The 21,615-nt window shown below is 41.2% G+C and overlaps 1 protein-coding gene across 1 annotated transcript in view; it reads left to right on the plus strand.

The window, feature by feature from the left end:
- The first annotated feature begins 6,027 nt into the window (after positions 1-6,027).
- LOC308074692 (myosin-10-like) overlaps positions 6,028-21,615 on the plus strand; it is an 87,938-nt gene continuing 72,350 nt past the window's right edge. Inside the window, exons 1-3 of the mRNA XM_080414197.1 lie at positions 6,028-6,167; positions 10,413-10,797; positions 20,581-20,737. Of these exons, the coding sequence (XP_080270323.1) occupies positions 10,453-10,797; positions 20,581-20,737 (502 nt within the window). The 5' untranslated portion in view covers positions 6,028-6,167; positions 10,413-10,452. The remainder of the gene's footprint in view (positions 6,168-10,412; positions 10,798-20,580; positions 20,738-21,615) is intronic.

Consider the following 21,615-nt stretch of genomic DNA (forward strand, 5'->3'; position numbering starts at 1 on the left):
CATACCACCACCTGACTAGGTGAATGATTTAAGACGTCATACATTTCCATCTACTCTTCATCTTCAACTACTTCTCTTCATCTTCATCTTCTTGTTTCCTCTTCTCTTCTTCATCTTGTTTCCTCATTAACAATTACAATACAGATAAAACCAGTAAAACAAACACATTAAGATACAGATGAAAGACCATACAAAATAAATAATGAACATTTACAATATTATGTAGGAAAAATCTCCTGGATGCACTGGGGCGGATCATCAATGATGATATAGGACCTGTAACCGATGGCGGAGGAAACCATGCAAGGCACCAACGTGGCCCCTAGTTCGGGGCTGTCAGGTGCTAGGCCTATTTCAGAGGCCACTTGGAGGTAAAAGTGGTTTGGGCTTTGGGGTACCCTAATTTTGTCCCCTGGTCTAGGCCGCCCACTGTCGGATGCAGTTTAACGTAATGCCCAGGACACCTTTACAATACAGATTGAATCAGTAAAAAAAAAACACATTTAATATTACAGACAAAGAAAATAAATTAACATTTACAATACAGATAAAAACAAGAAAAACATATTATGATACAGACTAAAGACAAAGAAATGAACCAACCTTTTACAATACAGATAAAACTAGTGAAACACCATTGGAAAACAAATGAACCAGTTAAAACCAGTTTAACACATTGGGATACAGATTGAAGACATTGAAGACAGACAACAAATGAACACATTTGTTGAATTTTCAATCTGATGGCGCATATGAAACAATACAGCCACCCAACTGACTACCTTCAACAGCAGCCAACATTTGGAATGGAGGGCTGTTACGTTAGCTTGAACTTTAAAGGAAATAGCAAACTTACACATAGGCTAATTGAAGTTACAAAGATCCACAGCTCCCCTTCAACAGCGGAAACAACACAGCACACACTGTAGCTTCAATTCCACAGCCAGAAACAGCCACTGAACATGTTTCACTGCCACCCAGTCATTGGGTCCCAATATGACAGTAATAGAGCAACAGCTTGAATCACATAAGTACACAGCATCATGCAACACAAGCAGGAGCAGCAGCAGCAAAGAAAAAAAGGTTTCCTACCTTGAGCCGTCTTCTACTTGACTTCATCAGTTGTGTATGCGATGGTCAGGGTCACGCTTTGAAACCCAGGCATAGCGAGATAGAGCCCCCTCTCTCTAGTAGTCCATCCACGGGCGAGCCCTCCAGTGGCGTCTCCAGTCATCTCCATCTTCCATACATCTGTCTAGCTCGCCAGTACTTTCCTCCCCTGCTGGGAGCAGGAGAAAAAAAACATTACTATTTCAAACGATTTTTTAAAATCTTTTACAAAACAAAACCTTTTTCAAAAGAATTTCAGAAATAAAATAAAAATCTATACATTTAAGAAACGTAAGAAATTGGGAAAATAACAGATCTACAAGCTCACAACGCGTCGCGACAAATGTATAAATCTGGGGGTCCTTGCCATGAAAATGTTAAAGAACCACTGTTTTAACAACATTAGGAAACAAGCCCAAATAAGCAACTACACTTTAGAAACAAGCCCAAAGAACCGCAACCCCTAAATGCCAATATTAACGAGCAACTTTACAGAAAAACATGCCCAAAGTCACTTATAAAAATGCGGACATGGCAACACTGGACACCATATAATGTTAATAAACAAGATTTCCAACTGTATAAAGGTTATTGCCAAGAAGCAGAACAGTGAAATAATCTACTAAACAAGCAAACATGCACACATTTCTGAACTTTTTGTGTCATTTATACAACCCATGCACACATAGGCTACTTTCAACCATTGATTTAACCACAACCGAAACGCACAGTGCCACACACACACACACACACACACACACACACACACACACACACACACACACACACACACACTTAGGCCTACATGTTGCGTCATGCATTGCAATTAAACACATCTCAATACAACAACGTTTACACATTACAACAAACCGGTGGGGTGAAAGTGTTTTTTTTAGATTTTTTGTAAAATAGTTAGTACACCGTCCTTTATATTATGAGGTAAATTGGTGGCGGTTACAGTTTTAATATCAATACACGACGTGACTAAATGCAATAACAGACATAAACTGTGCCTTATTCTCTCTCTCTCTCTCTCTCTCTCTCTCTCTCTCTCTCTCTCTCTCTCTCTCCCTTCTCCCGTGAGAAACACTTCTATAATTCATTCATACACTGTAAATAACCAAAAGCTTCCCCGAGTGAACCTGATTCATTCTGAATTTACCAAGCTTCGAGCGCCATCTGCTGGGAAAGCAAGTAGCTAATTTCCTTCTAGTTTTATCACCGTCTAGTCTTGGTTAGAAGAATCAATAAATTGGAAGTAGAATCCATGCATGTATTGTTCGTCTCCACAGTAACAAACAGTTGGTGTAGACAGACTACAGAGATGTTCTGACGAACTGAACCAGCCAACGTGTTTGGACCATAGAGTTAAAAATAAGGTTTGGACGCGAAAAGCTTTAAAAACCTGCCAACTGTGTGACGTAGACCAACCACAGGCCTTCTGACGCGTCGTGATGTCAATTTAAAAAATGCCAGGCTGGCTCGATGCACGAAATAACTACAACTGGCAGCCGTTAACGAGTAATATATGTTTGTATGTTTAAATAAATGTTTGTTATTGTTTGATTTCAGGGTTTCGGCGGTTTGTTTTAGTTTGAAATAGGCAGTAAACGAAAGCTACACTTGTCGTGAAACTTAGCAACAACGGCTAAATGATACTTAGATTTAAAAAAATAGATTTCCACCAAAACCATGTTTAAACTTTAAACTTAATCATAGTGTAATCAAATGTTCCCTGTTAATAAAGTATTATTATTTTTTAAATCGCTCACTAGCCGTGTGACGGTGTGACGCACTTACCCCGAGCATCGAGCGTGCTCTGCTGGCTAAACAAGTCGTTCCAACGGTTCCTCCTCCCTTTAGGACCGCAGTTTAGACATCCTCCATGAAGTTAAAGTTGCCCAGCTTGGTGTGTCTTCTGCCGGCTAAACGAGTATGGAGAACCACAGTTTGGATATTATCCTCCATAAAGTCCACGTTCAACAACGGTCGCCTCCAAAGTTCCACGGTTCGTGGCTCCGGCAGGTAGCAGCTGCTGTGAGGGCGAGGCGCTTCTGAACGATGAGACGGTTGGACCCGAAGTTCATACCCCGCGGGTTGCGCGCCGTGACGTCACGTCACCTTAACGTGCACCGAATTGCGACCTTTTCATTGGTTGACGGGCTTTCCACCAGGGCGTGGCCAGGCTCTGGGCGTGGCGTGCCACTGCGGTCACGTTGTCCACACGTGACCCTCTCTCCTGAAAGCGCGGCATCATTAAACATAGACAAACGGTCAGTGGTGTAAAGTAACTAAGTACATTTACTCAAGTATGTACTGAAGTACAGTTGTGAGGTATTTTTTACTTTACTGGAGTTTTTCCAATTTTCAGTACTTTTACTTCTACTCCACTACATCTCAGAGGCAAATATTGTACTTTTACTCCACTACAATTATTTGAAAATTTTAGTAACTTACTAGTTACTTTGCAGATATAAATTATATACTTATATTATAAAACATACATTAACCCCTTTAGCCCTATTTTATACATAGGCTATTTGAAAATAGCCGATCTACAAGCTCACAACTGCATTGTGAGCTTGTAGATCTGCTATTTTCAAACATTTCAGTACTTCAAGTATATTTTGAAGCCAATACTTTTGTACTTTTACTCAAGTACGTTTTTAATTCCGAACTTTTACTTGTAACAGAGTATTTATATATTGCAGTATTGATACTTTTACTTAAGTAACTTGTAGATAGATACTTAGATACTTGTAGATCATCTACGATTTTCAAAGGATTTTGGTACATTTTATATACTCTAGATTAGAAAACTTGTGAAATGGGACCTTCTGCATAATGAGTACTTTTACTTTTGGTACTTTAAGTACATTTTGAATTCCAGACTTTTACTTGTAACAGAGTGTTATGATTTACTTTTTCCACCACTGAGTAGAACAAAGTCTGTTGCACATACACCCATCCTACTGTTGTTAGAGGACAGGTGGCATGTCCGTTTAGTTGCGGCTAGTGTTGCCAGGTATTGCGAGAGAAACAAGCAACCTGGTCTAGGAAAACCAGCCCAAAAGAAGCCACATGAGCGCTCTAGCCTCTAACCCATTACCCATACTGTACATTGGCTATTTGTAAATAGCCGATCTACAAGCTCGATGCGACGCGTTGTGATTTTATAGATCTGCTATTTTTAAAGAAAAATCTTGAAAAAACAATTAGGAATATTTTCAAATCCACAAAATCTTATATGGGGTCTCTGGCCATAGAGGTGTCTATGGCACAACATATTTTCAGAAGGTTGGGTCTGATGATCTGACCCATATTAATTTATGGGTCCTTGTCCTTGAAATGAAAATGTTTGAGAACCACTGGAAAACAAGGAAACAAGCCCAACACTTTAGAAACAACAAACAAGCCCAAAAAAACTCAACACGCAAACTACCAATATTTACAAGCGACTCTACAAGCAGCTTATAATAAGCGGAAATGGCAACACTGGTTGCGGCCCGCGCAGCAATCAACCATCAAAGTGTTCGGATGGAAATAGTTCTGAACCAATGGGCGCCCAGCCTCCGGCCTGTGGTAGCCAATCACAGTGCAGCTTCCTCCCGTTGTGGGTGTTGCCCCTCGCGTCGCATCCCAGGTCCCTCCTCTCTGCATGGCAGTGTTGCCATGCCCGCTTATTATAAGCGACTTTGGGCTTATTCTTCTGTGAAGTTGCTTATACATATTGGTGTAAGTTGCAGGTTGCGTTTTTTTGGGGCTTGTTTGCAAAGTGTAGTTGCTTATTTGGGCTTGCTTCACAATCTTTTAATTATTTTAACCAGTGGTGTATTTGACCCCCATCTGAAAATGTGCCAGGGAGGGAGCCCCTGTACCAGATTTGTGTTGTTGGGATGTCTGAAAAAAAATCTTCCAAATATTCCACTTTTTATTTCAAGATTGTTTTGAAATTAGCAGATCTACAAGCTCACAAGGCATTGCGTTGTGAGCTTGTAGATCGGGTATTGTCAATGTATACAGTATATACCGTACCAGTATGTTTAAAGTGCTGATTGATTGATTGATGTAGTTTATTTAGTAAGACATGAGAATAGTACATGACAGTACATAACAGTACATGGAAGTACAAATTCACAATACAAGGTCTACTAAACTGGAACTCTCATTAAGCACTAAGCTTGTTTAAGATGAGAACCCCATGCACACAAATCATGATGAAATAAGAGGCAGATAGATATACACACTACTATACAGAATGTCATACAATCAGCTTTCAGGTTACTGGTATGAAGAGAGAAAAATATATATACACAAAAGAGGAAAATGAAGGAGGGGGGGGTAGGGGGGGTTGCCAAGTGCCCTATAGTTCAGTGGTTCTCAACCTTTTCAGGCTGTGACCCCCAAAATAATCATATTTGAATTGGGGACCCCCCACCCTGACAAGCACTTGGAATGTAGTAGTTGAGGCATTCAATTTTGTTTGACTCGGTTCCACAGATAAATATTGTGAAAATAGCAGATCTACAACGCCTTTTTGCCTCTTTCTTATATTATTTGACAATTTGGCCAATGTTTGACCTGTTTTTATAGTATAGTTTGTTGATTACTTTTGATGCAGTAATGGTCTTATTTATTTTCTTAATTCTTTTTAAGGTATTAGAAAGGTCTTAAAAGTCTTTAAATAGTCACTTCACTGACATCTGGGAAGTGGACCCCGCAACAATCATGTTGAGAACACAGGTTCAACACAGGCTCAACACAGGTTGAGAACCACTGCCCTAGTTGCTTCTTTTGGGCTTGTTTTCCTAGACCTACCTACCTACCTGGTTGCTTGTTTCTCTCGCAAGATCTGGCAACAATGCTGCATGGCCAGAGTTTGGTTGAGAGGGAGGGGGAGAGAGTACCACTGGAGGATGAGAGAGCGGGTGCATTAAAACAAGAAGGGCATATACTATATGTTTCTCAAGATATTTTTAGGATTACGACCATTTAACTGCTGGATATACACCGACTGATTCCTTCCTTGACACGTTTTGCTTCTGTAACTGCACCAGGTAAGACCAGGGGGAAAGAAGAAGAGGTGTTGTTGAGAGATAGTTTCTTTGGTGAAGGATGGAGTGGTTAGCAACGGTATAGCCATGGATACACGACGGTCGTCTGTCACGACCGTCATGGATGAACTTCGACCTGGTGTTTGCCCTTTCTCCCTTTTTAGACCGTACATCTACATTAACGTTCAGATTTCAGATATAAAGGGCTTACCCGATGGGCACGGATGTTACAGTTATGTTCGGGCCCTCAGAAGTACCCGTATATTCCGTATTGTTTAATAAAAAGCATTTAAATCCGATCGGTGGCCAGTCTCACATATGGTTATAATTTATCAGAGTGCAATACACCTCACAACCGATAGGGTCACGGACATGAAAAATTGGCGAAAATACAAAAGAAATTGCCAACGATTGGATTAAAATGCTTTTTATTGAACAACACGGAATATACGGATACTTTTAAGGGCCCGTACATAATTGTAACATCCGTGGCCATGGGGTAAGCCCTCTATATTTTAAATCTGAACGTTTGTGTAGATGTAGATGTGTAAAGGGAGAAAGTGCAAACACCAGGTTGAAGTTCATCCATGGACTGTCATGATATGACAGTCATGTTTCAGGGCTAGCAACGGTAGCTAACGGATTATTGTGTGCCATGACTTTTCAATGGATGGAGGGACACACACACACAACAAGCTTTAGCTAATGTTATCCATGAGCTCTACAACTAACACTGGCCTGGCGGGGAGAGGATTGCGTGTCAGTAAAGCGATATTTAAATGAACTGCAGATGTAATTTACTGACTGCATCATAACGGGAAGGAGGGGAGAGTATAGATGTATCCTTATCCTTATTGTCTGCTTTGGTTTTTTTTGTTACCCCCACCCACATCTTTGAGACTCCCACCCACACCCATGATTGGTGTTGTTGCGTGGCTTCTCTCTGCACTTCATCTGATCTTAAACTCTACAAAACAATTATAAGACAATGAAATAAATGGGTGCCTTTATAGTTTTTGTTTTACAACCGTTGGTTTCCTGTGATGTTTATTTACTAACGTTAATTGAATGCCCCCCCCCCCCCCTGTCATAGCATTCTCTTTGATCAGCCCCGGGCAGGTACTTGCTATTGCGATCTGCTATTTTCAAATAGCCAAAAATATATAGAGAGCTTAAGTGGTTAATGTATGTTTAGTAATACAAATCTACATTAAGAGTACTATAGTAACTACAGTTCTCAAATAACTGTAGTGGAGTAAAAGTACAATATTTGCCTCTGAGATGTACGTATGGTGTAAAAGTATTTTAAATTGGAAATACTCAAGTAAAGTACAATGACCTCAAAATTGTACTTGAGTACATGTACTTTCCACCACTTGGTATCCGACTCTGCACGCAACTTTGGGCTAACGTTAGCTGCCTAGTTGTCCTTAGCCATTGCAGTTGTTTGGCCTGGCCTCAGTGGCCTGGCTGTGGCATCATCATCATCATCATCATGATGTCGATTTTTTACACTGATCATTGTTGAAATGAAGCTCTTCAGCACAACGACCGTCAAAATAACACGTTTTAAAACAGGATGACGTGGTCCAGTCAGTGGTGGAAAAAGTACTCCCATTTTTATTTCACTTAAGTAAAAGTATCAACACTGCAAAGTAGATATACTCTGTTACAAGTAGAAGTCCTGTATTCAAAAAGTACTGGTATCAACATGTACTTAAAGTACAAAAGTAAAAGTACTCATTATGCAGAATGTCCCATTTCACAAGTTTTCAAATGTATAAATTGTTTTAAAATATTTTTGAAAATAACAGTGTGAGCTTTTAGGTTGGCTATTTTCAAATGGCCGAAAATGTAATAATAATCAAAATCTACAAAGTAACTACCAACTAAAGTTTTCAAATAATTGTAGTGGAGTAAGAAGTACAATATTTGCCTCTGTGATGTAGTGGAGTAGAAGTAAAAGTAAAGTAAAAAATGCCTCAAAATTGCACTTGAGTACCAGTACTTGAGTAGATGTACTTAGTTACTTTACACCACTGGGTGCAGTTCATTACAGGACTGGTGAAGGGAACAGAACAGGGCCAATGCAGATCACTGATAAAAGTAGTCTATAGTTGTGGAGATTTAAGCAGCAGTCAGTCTGCAGCCGTTGCCGTCTGATCCCTCCATCCCGTGACCTGACCCAGATTCGTGTCTAAACCAGTGCGTATTGTAAGCATGGGACCCTGGTTGTAAGCTAAAGATCTCTTTGCAGTTTGCACACACATTAACTTAAGATTGTCCCTGTTGCATTGGAAGTACCTTCAGTGGTTGCAACCAGTGGTGGGAAAAGTACAAAAAAATGTTTACTTAAGTAAAAGTATCAATACTGCAATGTAGAAATACTCTGATACAAGTAAAAGTCCGGAATTCAAAATTTACTTGAGTAAAAGTGCAAAAGTATTGGTATCAAAATGTACTTAAAGTACCAAAAGTAGAAAGTACTCAGTATGCAGAATGACCCGTTTCACAAGTTTTCGAATGTGTAAAATGTATAAAAAATCTCTTGAAAATAGCCGATCTACAAGCTCACAATGCGTCGCAGCAGAGCTTGTAGATCGGCTATTTTCGTAATAATAATCAATAATTGTAGTGGAGTAAAAAGAACAATATTTGCCTCTGAGATGTAGTGGAGTAAAAGTATTGAAAATTGGAAGTACTCCAGTAAAGTAAAAATCCCTAAAATATTTACTTAAATAAGTACAGTACTTGAGTAAATGTTACTTTACACCACTGGTTGCCATTTGCAAGTGTTCCTGTGTGGGTGGTTTTCAATATAACATGCATCAGTTGCAGGAGGAGACACAGAATGGTCCTGTTGATATGTGGCAATTTATTGGATTGCCTTTGGGAAGCTTGCCTTTGCATCCATCCACATGGGGCATGCAATTTGCGGTAACAGTATTGCCTAATGATTGTCTAGTAGGATTTTTGTCAGTCAGCACTGGTCACATCACATCGGTTATAAAGATTAGGCCTAATGGTATTATAGACCAAGAAGAACATCTGTGGTTTTAGTTATTTTTTGCAGTGTTGTAATTCAATAATCAAGTTGTCTTCCAAATAATTTGTAGTCCAGGTCTTTTGAAGGCAAAGTTACCAGTGGGTTTAGTATTGCATGGATAATGGAGGGATAGAAGAGTGTTCAGACTGTATGGGCTGAAATAAACAATGCTCTTAGAAACTATTCCCTAACAATATAAATAAGGATGACATTCTTGGTTCAAAATTCCCTCCGGTGCAGTGATTAGAAAGAACATTGTACTGTGTTTGGGGATCATGGAGAGATGCTGATGCTTCTCTCCAGAATAATTCTACCATTACTACTTATTAAGAGTTGACTTGTCGGAGGACTGTGTTGTACACGTTGAATAAAGAGACTGAGGCAGGTTATGTTCTGATATACAGTACTCCAAATACTCCAGTTGTTGAGTGAAGGTGCTGAATGGCTGTAGTTTACCTGACTTTGTTAAAGTAACACTGTATGATTTTTAGCAACCATCTGTGAATTATCTCTATGGTAATTTAAGTTGGCCATATTTGCAGAAAGCATTTTTGAGCGGTGCAACCGCTCCTATAAGTGGGTTTAGGACCCATCCGTGGCGAAAGTTTTTCTTTCCGTCACGAAAATTTGTCTTTCGCTGTGACGCCATGCTGTGGACGCCACGCCCATAGGCTAAGCTCTGCAGGACGTGCTGTGATTGGCTAGCGAGACACATGATGAAATTAACTTCAAACTTCGCAGACGCGCTGTGATTGGCTAGCGAGACGCATGATGAAATTAATAATAATGTAAAAAATGTAAGCACGTCACTTCGCAGGACGTGCTGTGATTGGCTACCGAGATGGATGATGAAATTAATAACTCATAAATAGCACCGCTCACTTCACACTGGGTGTGATTTTTACTACATTTTTAGCATATAGAATTCAATGTTATTCCATATTTGGTCTAGCTACAATTAGGCCTCTAGACTTGACTTGTCACTACATTTTTAGATGCTACTACAGTACAACATTAAAGATAGAAACACAATAAGAGAAATCCTAATTCATACTTAGTTGTGTGCTGGTGTTGGGCACCGAAAATAGCCAATCAATCTAAGCTCACAAGGCATTTTGCAGCACAACTAAGTATAAATCAGGCTTTAATAGCTTTTGGATCTTGTCCAATGAGCCTCATTGTTTGCCTCCTTCTCCCTGTAGGTGGTCCACTTACTAGTTCTGGTTCTGGTTCCTGGCAGTGATGTCACAGCGCACTGGTCAGGAGGACCCGGAGCGGTACCTCTTTGTGGACCGCGCCGTGGTCCACAATCCAGCCAATCAGGCCGACTGGACCGCCAAGAAGCTGGTGTGGATCCCCTCGGAGCGCCATGGATTCGAGGCGGCCAGCATCCGCGAGGAGCGCGGGGACGAGGTGGTGCTGGAGCTGGCGGAGAACGGGAAGAAGGCGGTGGTCAACAAGGACGACATCCAGAAGATGAACCCGCCCAAGTTCAGCAAGGCGGAGGACATGGCCGAGCTCACCTGCCTCAACGAGGCCTCCGTACTACACAACCTCAAGGACCGCTACTACTCTGGTCTCATATATGTGAGTATTTGTCATAATTTAGTTTTTAATTAAGCCTTTATTTAAACTTAATTTAAATAAAAAACTAAAATATTTTTGGCACCGTGGCACATGTGGGGGTGAGCCGTCTGTGTGTCTGTTGTCCGCAGTTAATCTTTGCAAACCACTGGACCAATCGGTGCCAAATTTCTTCGGCACACTGCCAGTTGGTCAAGTAGGAAAGGGCTGTAAACTATCAATTATTTTCTTAGCGATTAGTTCAGTTCTGATTTCCCCTCAAAATCAATTATTTGATTAAAATAATGAGTTGTAACCGATTATATCCATTAGTTCGATTGACTGTTACACTCTGCAAGCACCTACATACACCCCCACCCCCTCCTTGCCATTCATCACTCCTTTTCCACATTGAACAGACCAAATGTATTCAATAACATTTATGTTGCATAGGCCACAGATAAATTGTTATTTAACAAACAAAGCCAGCACTAATCAATTTGATGTTAATGCTAAAATATTTTCCTCCAAACTACCATAATATCAATACGCAGTCTCTGCATTATAGAGACCAAGAAATTACATGGCTATATTTAATTGGCCACAATGTCCTAGATAAGCAGCCAATTCCCCTGTGATTATGACCCACTTAGTGACATGCATTCCTGGAATAGCCTTTAGACAGGGAGGTTTTAGACCACCTGAGACTCCTGGTTCCTCTAAAAGAATGGAGCCACAATGTCATCATATCATTTTATACAATCATGTTCTGCTTCATTGAGCGTCATGCCTAATTGAGTAGTAAATAATTTGAATGATGAAGGTGGCAGTCACTGTCACGATGCACTGTGAGCTTGCATGTCGGTATTTTAGCTATTTTATTAAAGTTTGAACATTTCTTTCATTAATTTATGACATGCCCAAGAGTATTTGTTAAATGTAATACTAGATTTGAAAGATCTTGAGCAGGACTATCCCTCTTCACTAGAGGCAATGCTTGTGGTTTTCATCCTCGTGCACCTAAGATGGAAGCTTAGCAAATGAGCTCATGAATTCTGAAATATTTAGTGATGTGCATTCATGTTTATCACTCAATGAGTCGTGAATGATGTGAGCTCCCCAGGGATAGACTGAATGAATCACCATCTTCTCAGACTGGTTCAGGGGTTTAAAGAGGTGCATATTCTCAAACATGACCTCTAGTCACATGATAATTGACCACTTTTTTCTCCCATGTGTTAGTGTGGTAGACTTTAAAAATAAACGTTGCCCAATCCCACCAGCAATGATGTGCCTGTGCCTTGCCTTGTTCAACTGGGGCTTTGATAAGGAGGCAAGCTTGAGGCTTGTGAGGCCTCTGCCATCTTGGCCACTGATCTGTCTGCTGATGGCACCCTGCCAAGCTCTCATTTTGAATGACTAAGAGAGGAGTTAAAAGAAAGAAAGGAACAGTCAAACAAAAACAAAACAAAAAAAACGCTAAATAATGATTTTGCACGTGCTCAGCTGTACTGTCAGCCCTTGTGGTAGATTTGATAACATTGACCAATTATGTGAGCTCTCTCCTACATTTAACACAACAAGGTTGTGTTAAATGTGATAAAAAAAAATAGCTTAAATTATTCATTTTGTTTATAGTGGACAGTAATTGAGTTAAGTTGTTTAGCATAAGGTAGAGTAGATTGACCACAATATCCTTTGTATGGCAAAAAAAGAAGAGGAAGAACAAAGATTATTTCCCCCTGACCCCCCCCCCCCCCAAAAAAAAAAAAAAATTCCACTCAAATGGAAAGTGTTGTTGATGCCATCTCTATATCTTGTTCTAGGGGTGGTACATGCTGAGTCACACATTAACCCAACTGCCTTAACAGAGCTTTGAGGTTGCTGGTAGCATACTGTATAACAGCTGTCTGCTCATATTAACTGGAATTTCTCTGACCGGCTGTCACTGAACCAATGCCTGATTCAGAATAACACAATGTGAACCTCTAGGGCGTGTTAGTTTGTTGCGTAGTGCTGTCCTGTTTGCACCTATGACCCCTTTAATATGACTTTCAAATTGTCGTCTATTATACAACAGTAAGTTCTAACCAAGTCATTTGATCGGAGAAGAGAAGAGGCATCCTATGAGTCTGATATGGAGTATAATAGCACTGGGACTTTTAACTATGTGTATCACTCCACTCTGGTGTTCTATAGCTGTTTACATTATTAACAGTCGGTCACATATCATGAGCCTTCAACAGTAGGTGTAGGTCACATATCATGAGCCTTCAACAGTCGGTCACATATCATGAGCCTTCAACAGTAGGTGTAGGTCACATATCATGAGCCTTCAACAGTCGGTCACATATCATGAGCCTTCACACAGCTACATAATTGAGTTGCAGCTGACTTCAGTACTTGAAAGCAGCAAGCGGACAAGCCAAATACAACAGGATGGACAGAGCATTGCATTCAAAACAGCAACAGAATGCGCTTCATACTGCCATGAAAAAAACGGAGAAAATGAAATGTGCCATATGTCTGTCTGACGTTTCTTCTATGTCTGGGTCTGCCTGATGTTTCTTCCAGGGGAGTTTTTCGTTGCCACTGTCGCAAAAAGTGCTTGCTCAGGGTGGGACAATGTCTGGTCTCTGCCCTATATGTCATGGCTTACACATATCCTGTATATCCTTGGGTATGTTGTCTGTCTTTGGTGATGGTGTCTTACAAGGGGGCGGGGTTGCTCATTTGAGAGAGCAGCGTGATGAAGCTGGGGAGAGATTTCAAATGGTCTGGAAAGTAAACGTTTTCCCCACAAATAACTAATCGGCAACAACAACAAAATAATGTGCACGAATAATGTGTCTGATTGTTTCAGACTTTGATTTAGTCTAGGCTCTGGACTTTCTCATGTTGTAGCCATGCTTTGCCCAGAGATTGACCCAAACCCCAAAGCCAAAGTACCCCCAAGTGTGTAGCTAATGGAGGTGGAGGTTTAACAGTTTAGGGTTACATGCCTGCAGGACTGTGGTCAGCTGCTTAGCATTCCTGAGCCCCTCCATGGCCCTGTTCTCTTTTTGATGTGTGTTTGACCTTATATTCAGGCCAACAAAGCATAATGTTGACCCAACTTACATGATGACTTCCAACCACGCAGCGGGCAGTGGGTGTGTGTGAGGCTGATTACTTAGCTTTTTTGAAAGCATTGACATTTAGAACAGGAAAATGAGTTTTATGTAGTATTAAAAAAATACATTTTCAAAGAGTAATAATATCTGTTGGATACTGGATAGTAATGTCTAATGTGAGAGAGTGGGAAAGAAGTGGGGGCAGCTACAGATTTGTTTGGGCAGATTTGATGCTTGCGATCATATCATCTGCGGACTCATCACGGCACCCTATTATTATTATTACTATATGAAATATTAATGAACGGCTATATTCTCGATGCAGTGATGGCTCAATGGTCAGTGATGGGGAGTCTGAAGAAAGGACTGGATGCTGTGATTAATGCACCTGTGATGCATTATTGAATGTGTGTGCTTACGTAAGCACTGAACGCACACCATCCCTCTTTGCAGTTATGGTGCAGAGTGCACAGGACAAGAACAATGGCTAAAAGGTTTTGGGGGCAGACCTTGATGGACAATGTATCCCCTCATTATTAAGTGTATTATTCCCTGATATGAAGAGAACCTCAAAAACAATGTTGGAAAAAAGCCTGACTCTTTCTAGAACTAGAAATTGAGTTGGATGGATAGTTGGAATTCTTCATAGCTTTCTCAATCCGGATCATGTAATCCTGTTAAAAAAAACAATGCATATTTTTGGCTGAAATGAGGAGACAAATGATTATTTTTTTTTCAGATGAAGAAACTCTTTCTCATCATGTCCTCATAAGACTGTCACAAAGAACTCTTGCTCCCTGCTTTAAGACCAAGAGGTACACTGATGGGTGTCTGTGTGGACCCAAACCAGACCTCAGTCTGCCTATAGGAGATCTGTGCAGCAGTTTTTGTGTCCACACACAGTAGATGGGAAATGTCTATACAATGGGGTTGGTATGATTCGTGTACCCTTGGCTAAAAGGCTGAATCTACCAGATCGTCTGTCTGTTCATGTCTGGTCCCTGTTTTAAACTCTATGTAAGCACCTTTAGAGTAGAACGAAGTTTGTTCACAGCTCTTGTCTTGAAATGGCCAGCACACAATGAATGTCCTTTTCACATAGTTTTATTTACCTCTCACAGACAGAAACAACGGATGCGTTTCAACCCAACGGGTCTTCCTCAGCGTTGAGGAAGGGTGCTCTACCCGTCACCACACTCACTCACTGTAATGTGTAGGCAGAGCAGAGCAGTTTACACTGCAGTTCTCCACTGGTGCCATCCCACGCTCTTGGTTCTACAACACTAGAATAATATAATTCCTAAGAGTAATTACACCTCTTCTTTCTTTCCATTCCAATCCCTTTTCTTTATTGGGACACCTCTGTGAGTTAGTTTGGTTCTCACAGAGAGGTTTAAGTGAAAGCTCTCCAGTGAGGGGGCTTGAAGACTCACTCTAACTGCACCCTGATTCAGACATGAGTATATGCCCCCCAGCATGCAATGCTTTCAGAATGCTGATGGTCCTTTCTTCTCTACTATGTGACCATGGCGTTTAAAGCCTGATGAACAGCTATTTAAGGAAAAAGTTAATGGAGCATTGCGGTATTTCATGCAGGCACGGCCGGCCCCATGCTCATTCACGCTCCAATCACATACAGCCACGATCCTATAGCGGCCGTACACACCAAACGCTGTTTTCCTGATTACTACAGACTGTTAGTCGACTGAAGTCGGGAGATCAGTCGGGTGATCAGTCGGGTGAAAGGTGTGGAAAAAGTTGCTGAATGCAGCTCTAGTTGGCTGGTATGATGACACTCGCTTAAAGGTATACTACCGTATGTACTATGTAGCTTTCTGTTTGTTAGCAAGGATTCAAACAAACTCTGTCTGAGAGCGCTACTTCTAAGTTGTAAGATTTGCTTGCAAAACGACTTTCTTTCACACAGAGATAAGATAAGGAAGTGGGGACAGTAACGTGATGACGTTTCTAAACGAACACGATAACGTGATGATGTTTCCAAATGAATGCCCAGAGCCTTCAAATGAGGTGCCAGAAAGTCATCACAATATCACGTTTGTTTAGAAACATCATCACGTTATTACCAGTCCAAATAAGTTATGTCACAGAGAATTTCCCTACTTCTGTATATCTGTGCGAAAGAATGAATAGTCAAGTAAATCTTAGTAGTTTATAAAGGCATTATGATTATATATTCTGTTTCACAGTACATAGCACTTGTATCTAATATAAATGAATTGACTGAAAAGGCTCAAACAAGTCTTAATTGTCACCGCCAGGCCGAAGCCGTGGCCGAGGCTATGTTTTCACCCCTGGCCTGGTGCGTGTGTGTCTGTCTGTCCATCTGTGTACACTACAGCTAATCTCCGGCACCGTTGGCCCGATCGACGTGTAATTGTGCACACACGCTCCCTGGAGGCCAGAGCAGAACCTCTGCCCCCAAATGTTTCACATCGGCCTGTTATAGCACCACCAGGAGGCCGATTTCTGCTAACAATTGCTTTTGCTATTACTCCTACAGATTTTGTCCAAACATCACGTAAATCGGTACACATTATCTCTATAGACATCAAGACGGACCTGTTTAATTGGCTGTGTTTGACTACTACTATCAGTTGGAGTGGTGGTCAAATTATGGAATAATCAAATGAATAGCAGTAGAATAATCAACTTTAATTTTGGTCAGTAATGCACATCCCTAATTCTGAGTTTCTGCTTTGATGCTTCCTAAGCATTTCGTTTCTAGGACCTAGATTTATTTTCTCTTAAGCAACCAAATGCAGATCTTTTGAATTAAGATTCAGTTGAGAGAGATTAAGGCAATAGAAACAAATTCAGGAATCCTTCACAAGTAAGGCATTAGTGGAAATAAAATGCCTTATGTAATGGAAATGGAGCATTTAGCGTAGCTGGCTGGAAATGCCATTTAGGTGGCCTGCTCCAAAAAATTGGGGAAACCCTGGCCAGCCAAGACAAAATGGTGTACTGTAGCACTCTTTCATGTGGAGAGAACCCAAAAATATCCCCCATTATCCCACAGAGGGAGACTGAAGCCCTGTTGCTTAGCTTCATTCATAGATATTTATTTGGAGATTTTGCGGAGGGCTGGGAACCCTTTCAGCTGATTTCAGCTTTGCTGAACTCTGAACTGTGGAAATGGACTCCCTTGTGTCCAAGCTGTAGGTAAGAAGGCAGGTACAGAGTTGTGGTAGGTCGTATATCTCAAAAGTACCGTGTATTTACATTTTGAATACGTTATAAATGGTTTAAAGGCTCGGATACTTTTAAACGCTATACATGCAAGTGTGTGTTGTTCTTTCTTGTTTTCCTTCTTTATACTCTACTGTTTTGAAAATAGCCGATCTACAAGCTCATGAGAACTTGTACTGTAGATGAGCTTGTTCGATATGCTATTTTCACCTATAATGACTTGCCCAAAAATAGGGACGCAGGGTGAAAGTAGTAGTATGTGGACAGTCCTTTATCCCAGTGGTTTTCAACCCTTTTCATACCAAGGTCCGTTATTTATTCGGCATTTGAGCCACGGACCACCATTTGATGAGATTTAGCCTCTCAGTCCCAAAACGTAGAATATTTTGTTATCGTTGGATGAGATTTTGTCCACAATTCCATGCTGTATTGATGCGCTACCATAGGAGACATAACAGGCAAACGTTGATCAAAATAACGTTTTTTTAAATTAAGTAATGCAGATGTTTAACAATAATTTAACTCTTGAGAGAGTAAAATGAGAGTAAAATGTTACACTCTCAAGAGTTAAAGATCTATAAGGGTGCATTTGGTTACCTCTCCATCATTTAGCTGGGGACCACCTGGAACCCCCTCAAGGACCACTGGTGGTCCCCGGACCACTGGTTGAGAACCACTGCTTTATCCCAATGCTCCCCAATAGACTGGTATAGCCAGGCCAGTTCTGAGCTTGGCCTGCCTCCTCCCATCTCTCTGTGTGTAGGCGTCTCGCTCCTCGACTGCAGAGCCCCTCTAATCCCCCAAGTACCCCCCAGGGAGCGCCGTCAAGGCTGGCCAGCTGAGTCATCCCTCTCCCCACTGCCTGTGGCCTGCACCAGGCCCAGGGGCGCTGATCCGTCTGTCTGGCGCTGTGCCCACCATAAGGGGGCCTGGGATGGGATGGAGGTGGTGGCGTTGGCTCAAGTTGATGTTTACAATATGTAGGGAGGGCTACAGTATGTCGACCAGAAAAGTTCTTGGTCTGTGGAATACAACTTTCAGACAAGTTGACGCCATTTGCGGTCACACTGACCTTTTTTAGAATGTTTACAATGATGCTTGCAACACGTAAACGTAAGTCGGTAAGTAAGTAAATAAGTCTAGTGAGTCTATTGTATCCCTTCTTTGTGCTATGGTTTGGTTTGCTGGTTGTGGTTAAAGAAATGCAGTTTAGCGCGCCTCCTTCACAGTAAAATACAGAGTCTTAATTAAACTCTGACAGCGTGCAAATTGGCCTGTAGGGATATATTTCTATTACAGTTAAATTAGGACTCACAATTTTACTGTGTTGTATACATAACTGGCCATCTGTTACAACAGCAGCACACACACACACACACACACACACACACACACACACACACACACACACACACACACACACACACACACACACACACACACACACACACACACACACACACTCCTTGCTCCATGCCAATGATATCACACAAACCTGTCTATACATACAGTACATACCAGAAAATCTTATTTTGCAGTACTCTTATTGCTAGGTTCAGGAACCTCGCAAAAACGGTTTTGCGAGTGCTTATAGAATCTCAGTGGCTGTGTTTTTGTCAGCTTAATTTCTGGGAACATGTAAATGCAAGCTGCCCTTATCCAGCAAGGTGGCAAATGTGGAAAACATTTTTCAGGGGTCTCTTCGCTCACATGGACATTGGACACAGATGCACAATATGCAAACCACTCCCCCAGCATGCTGCGGCCATGTCACCAATTGTTCTTACTCAACAACTGGGTTAGCAGGCCCTGGGCCCCCTGTAGCCTGCTGTCCAGCAAAGACAACATAATTAGGGGAATTTGGCTTTGCAGCCCAGCCAAGCAGAGATAGAGGGAAGGACCGAGCAGATGGAAATGAAGGGCCAGCAAGAGAATGCTGGAGTAATAATGGAGACAACATAAGAGAGATCGCAATGGGAATAAAGGAGAAAAAAGTTCATGCGCAGTGTGAGAAGCAGAAGAGAAAATGTCAGACAGGAAGTCAAGTTTAAGTAATTGTCCCCACTGGCAACACCTTTTCCATCTTCAGTTAAAGGGCTATCGCAACAGGTGATATGGCTGGCCTGGATGTACGACCAAAATCAACATTTAACCATGACACATGCATATTTATCCGATCCTTTTGGCCTGTTCCAGCTGAAGATGGTATGCAGGGGATAAGGGATTAACTCTCTAGTATACATGCCCTACACATTCTGTCTGCATCGTCGGGTTAAGACGTGATGTCCTGTATGGATTAAAACTGCTGTGTCCCTCCCCCCCTTCATTTGACTTCTGTATCACTTCTGGAACGCATTTCCCTATGTGGCACTTCTGGGATCCTTAGCAGCTTGCAAAGTTGGTATATAAAGGATAGGGTACTGTATCTATTTATAATGCCTTGTAATATATTGCTCCTGGTATCTGTGCATTTGTGTCCTACCGGGGATATGAAACCGGCTATATGACGGACCAATCATCTACTTTTCAACCGGGGTCAGGCAAAGGGGAATGTCCGACTCCGCTTGGCCAGGAGCGATATTGCATGTATGAGCTTTAGGCAGTAAAAATAATAATAATAATAAATGTTATTTGTAACGCACTTTATATTTGAAGCAAATCTCAAAGTGCTACAGGATTAAAAACATAAAAAGAAAGAGAAAACAACAATAATAATAAAACAGTGAAATTAATAACTTCAAATCAAGTCAGCAGGCACAGTAGAAGTTTAAAAAGATAAAACAACTACATCTCTATAGTACTAGTTGTATCTTGTCACACACCAGGGTATTTTCTCAATGGAAGAGTAGGGACACCACCTCTAACCACTTTAGAAGTGTATATTGTATTAAAATAATACGTACAAGTTACGTTCTATTCATTCAGATAAGTTCTGGATTGCAGCTTTAAGCGGTGGTGTCATTGAAGAAAGTGTTGAGAGGTGAATAGGAGACGTCTGCTTTGTCTGCAACCTGCAGTCCAACAATACATGCATGCAGATTCATGCATTATTCATGTTTCTTTAATCAGCATAACAAAGCACGAGGCCAGCCCTTAGTTTTGTGCCCAGAATGATACTTTGATCCTGTCCATATGTAAATATATTTGTGTGCCTTCAGCATACCTTTGGGCATTATTATAGTCATACTGTATGCTGCAGTGTAGGTCATATTATAGTCTAACTCTTAAACAACCTTTTGTTGAAGCCGGAAGGACGATCTCTCTGTCTGTAATCCCAGGAAAATGTCACAAAGTCAGCAAGCAGGCTGTGTACAGATGTGGGTAGAGGACGGTGCGCTGGGCATCTAGGCAAGCTATACAGTAGGCCTGTTTAGCCTACTGTTAGACAATGCAGTCACAATACTGACTGTCTGCTGCATGATCCACTGCTTAAATTATATTCTTGCCCATTGTTTAAGAGATTTTGCTTTTCTTCTCCCCACAGACATACTCCGGACTTTTCTGTGTGGTCATAAATCCATACAAAAACCTGCCCATCTATTCGGAGAACATTATTGAGATGTACAGAGGGAAGAAGAGGCATGAAATGCCACCTCACATCTACGCCATCTCAGAGTCTGCATACAGATGCATGTTACAAGGTAAGTCTGCGTTGGTGCTGTGTTTCTCCCAACTGTTGATCAGCCAGGTCGAGTCGCTACTTTTTAGTGTAAATTCTATTTCAGAGCTAATTCCATCCTCCTTTTTTGTGACCAACTTTTTATTTTATTTTTATTTTAAAAAGCCTTTCAGAGGGGAGAGACATTACATCACATCACTGTGTGGGCAAGCAGTTCATACAAAATCCCACAGTGGCATACAGAAGTGTGTCTTTTCAGCATTATAGATTGTCCGTCAGTGGTCATCAATGCAGTCAAGCACTGTACAGTTGCCTGCTAGCAGTAGTGACTGTCTCTTCCTCTGATCTGGCGGTCCTGTGGTTGTAAAACAACGCAGGCCGCTTCTTAACCCCTTCACCAGACCCCCAGGTTGATTTGAAGGAAAGGAAATAATTCCATCCTCCTAATTAAGTTTAAATGAATCATTCCTTTGTGAAAGTTATGCTTAATTTGTAGTATAGTTTTGTGCACCAAAAAATCTACAAGTTCACAACACATCACATCACTACGTGTTGTGAGCTTGCTTGTAGCTCTGCTGTTCTCGGCGCGCGACACTGTCATACAACGAAATATAAATCAGGCTTCTTTGTGTTCAAGTGATTGTCACTCTCATTGACTTCTGATAATATGATGAATTCTTCTACCTTTTTTAAAACTGTTAAAGTCTGAACATGTCAAAGAAAGCTTGCTGGCTTGCTGGCTTTTTGGTCACTTGTTGTGTACCGTGAGGGTTGTTGGTTTCATAGCTACTCTGCAGTAAAGAAATTGGATTTAAGAATTCACACAGAAATGTGGGATTTGTACTATCACTTGAGGGCCATTCACGTCCACACCAACATATAACTCTACAGATATTGTTT

Source organism: Gymnoscopelus braueri, assembly GCF_963280865.1.
Source record: "Gymnoscopelus braueri genome assembly, chromosome: 2".
In the NCBI taxonomy this organism is placed as follows: domain Eukaryota; kingdom Metazoa; phylum Chordata; class Actinopteri; order Myctophiformes; family Myctophidae; genus Gymnoscopelus; species Gymnoscopelus braueri.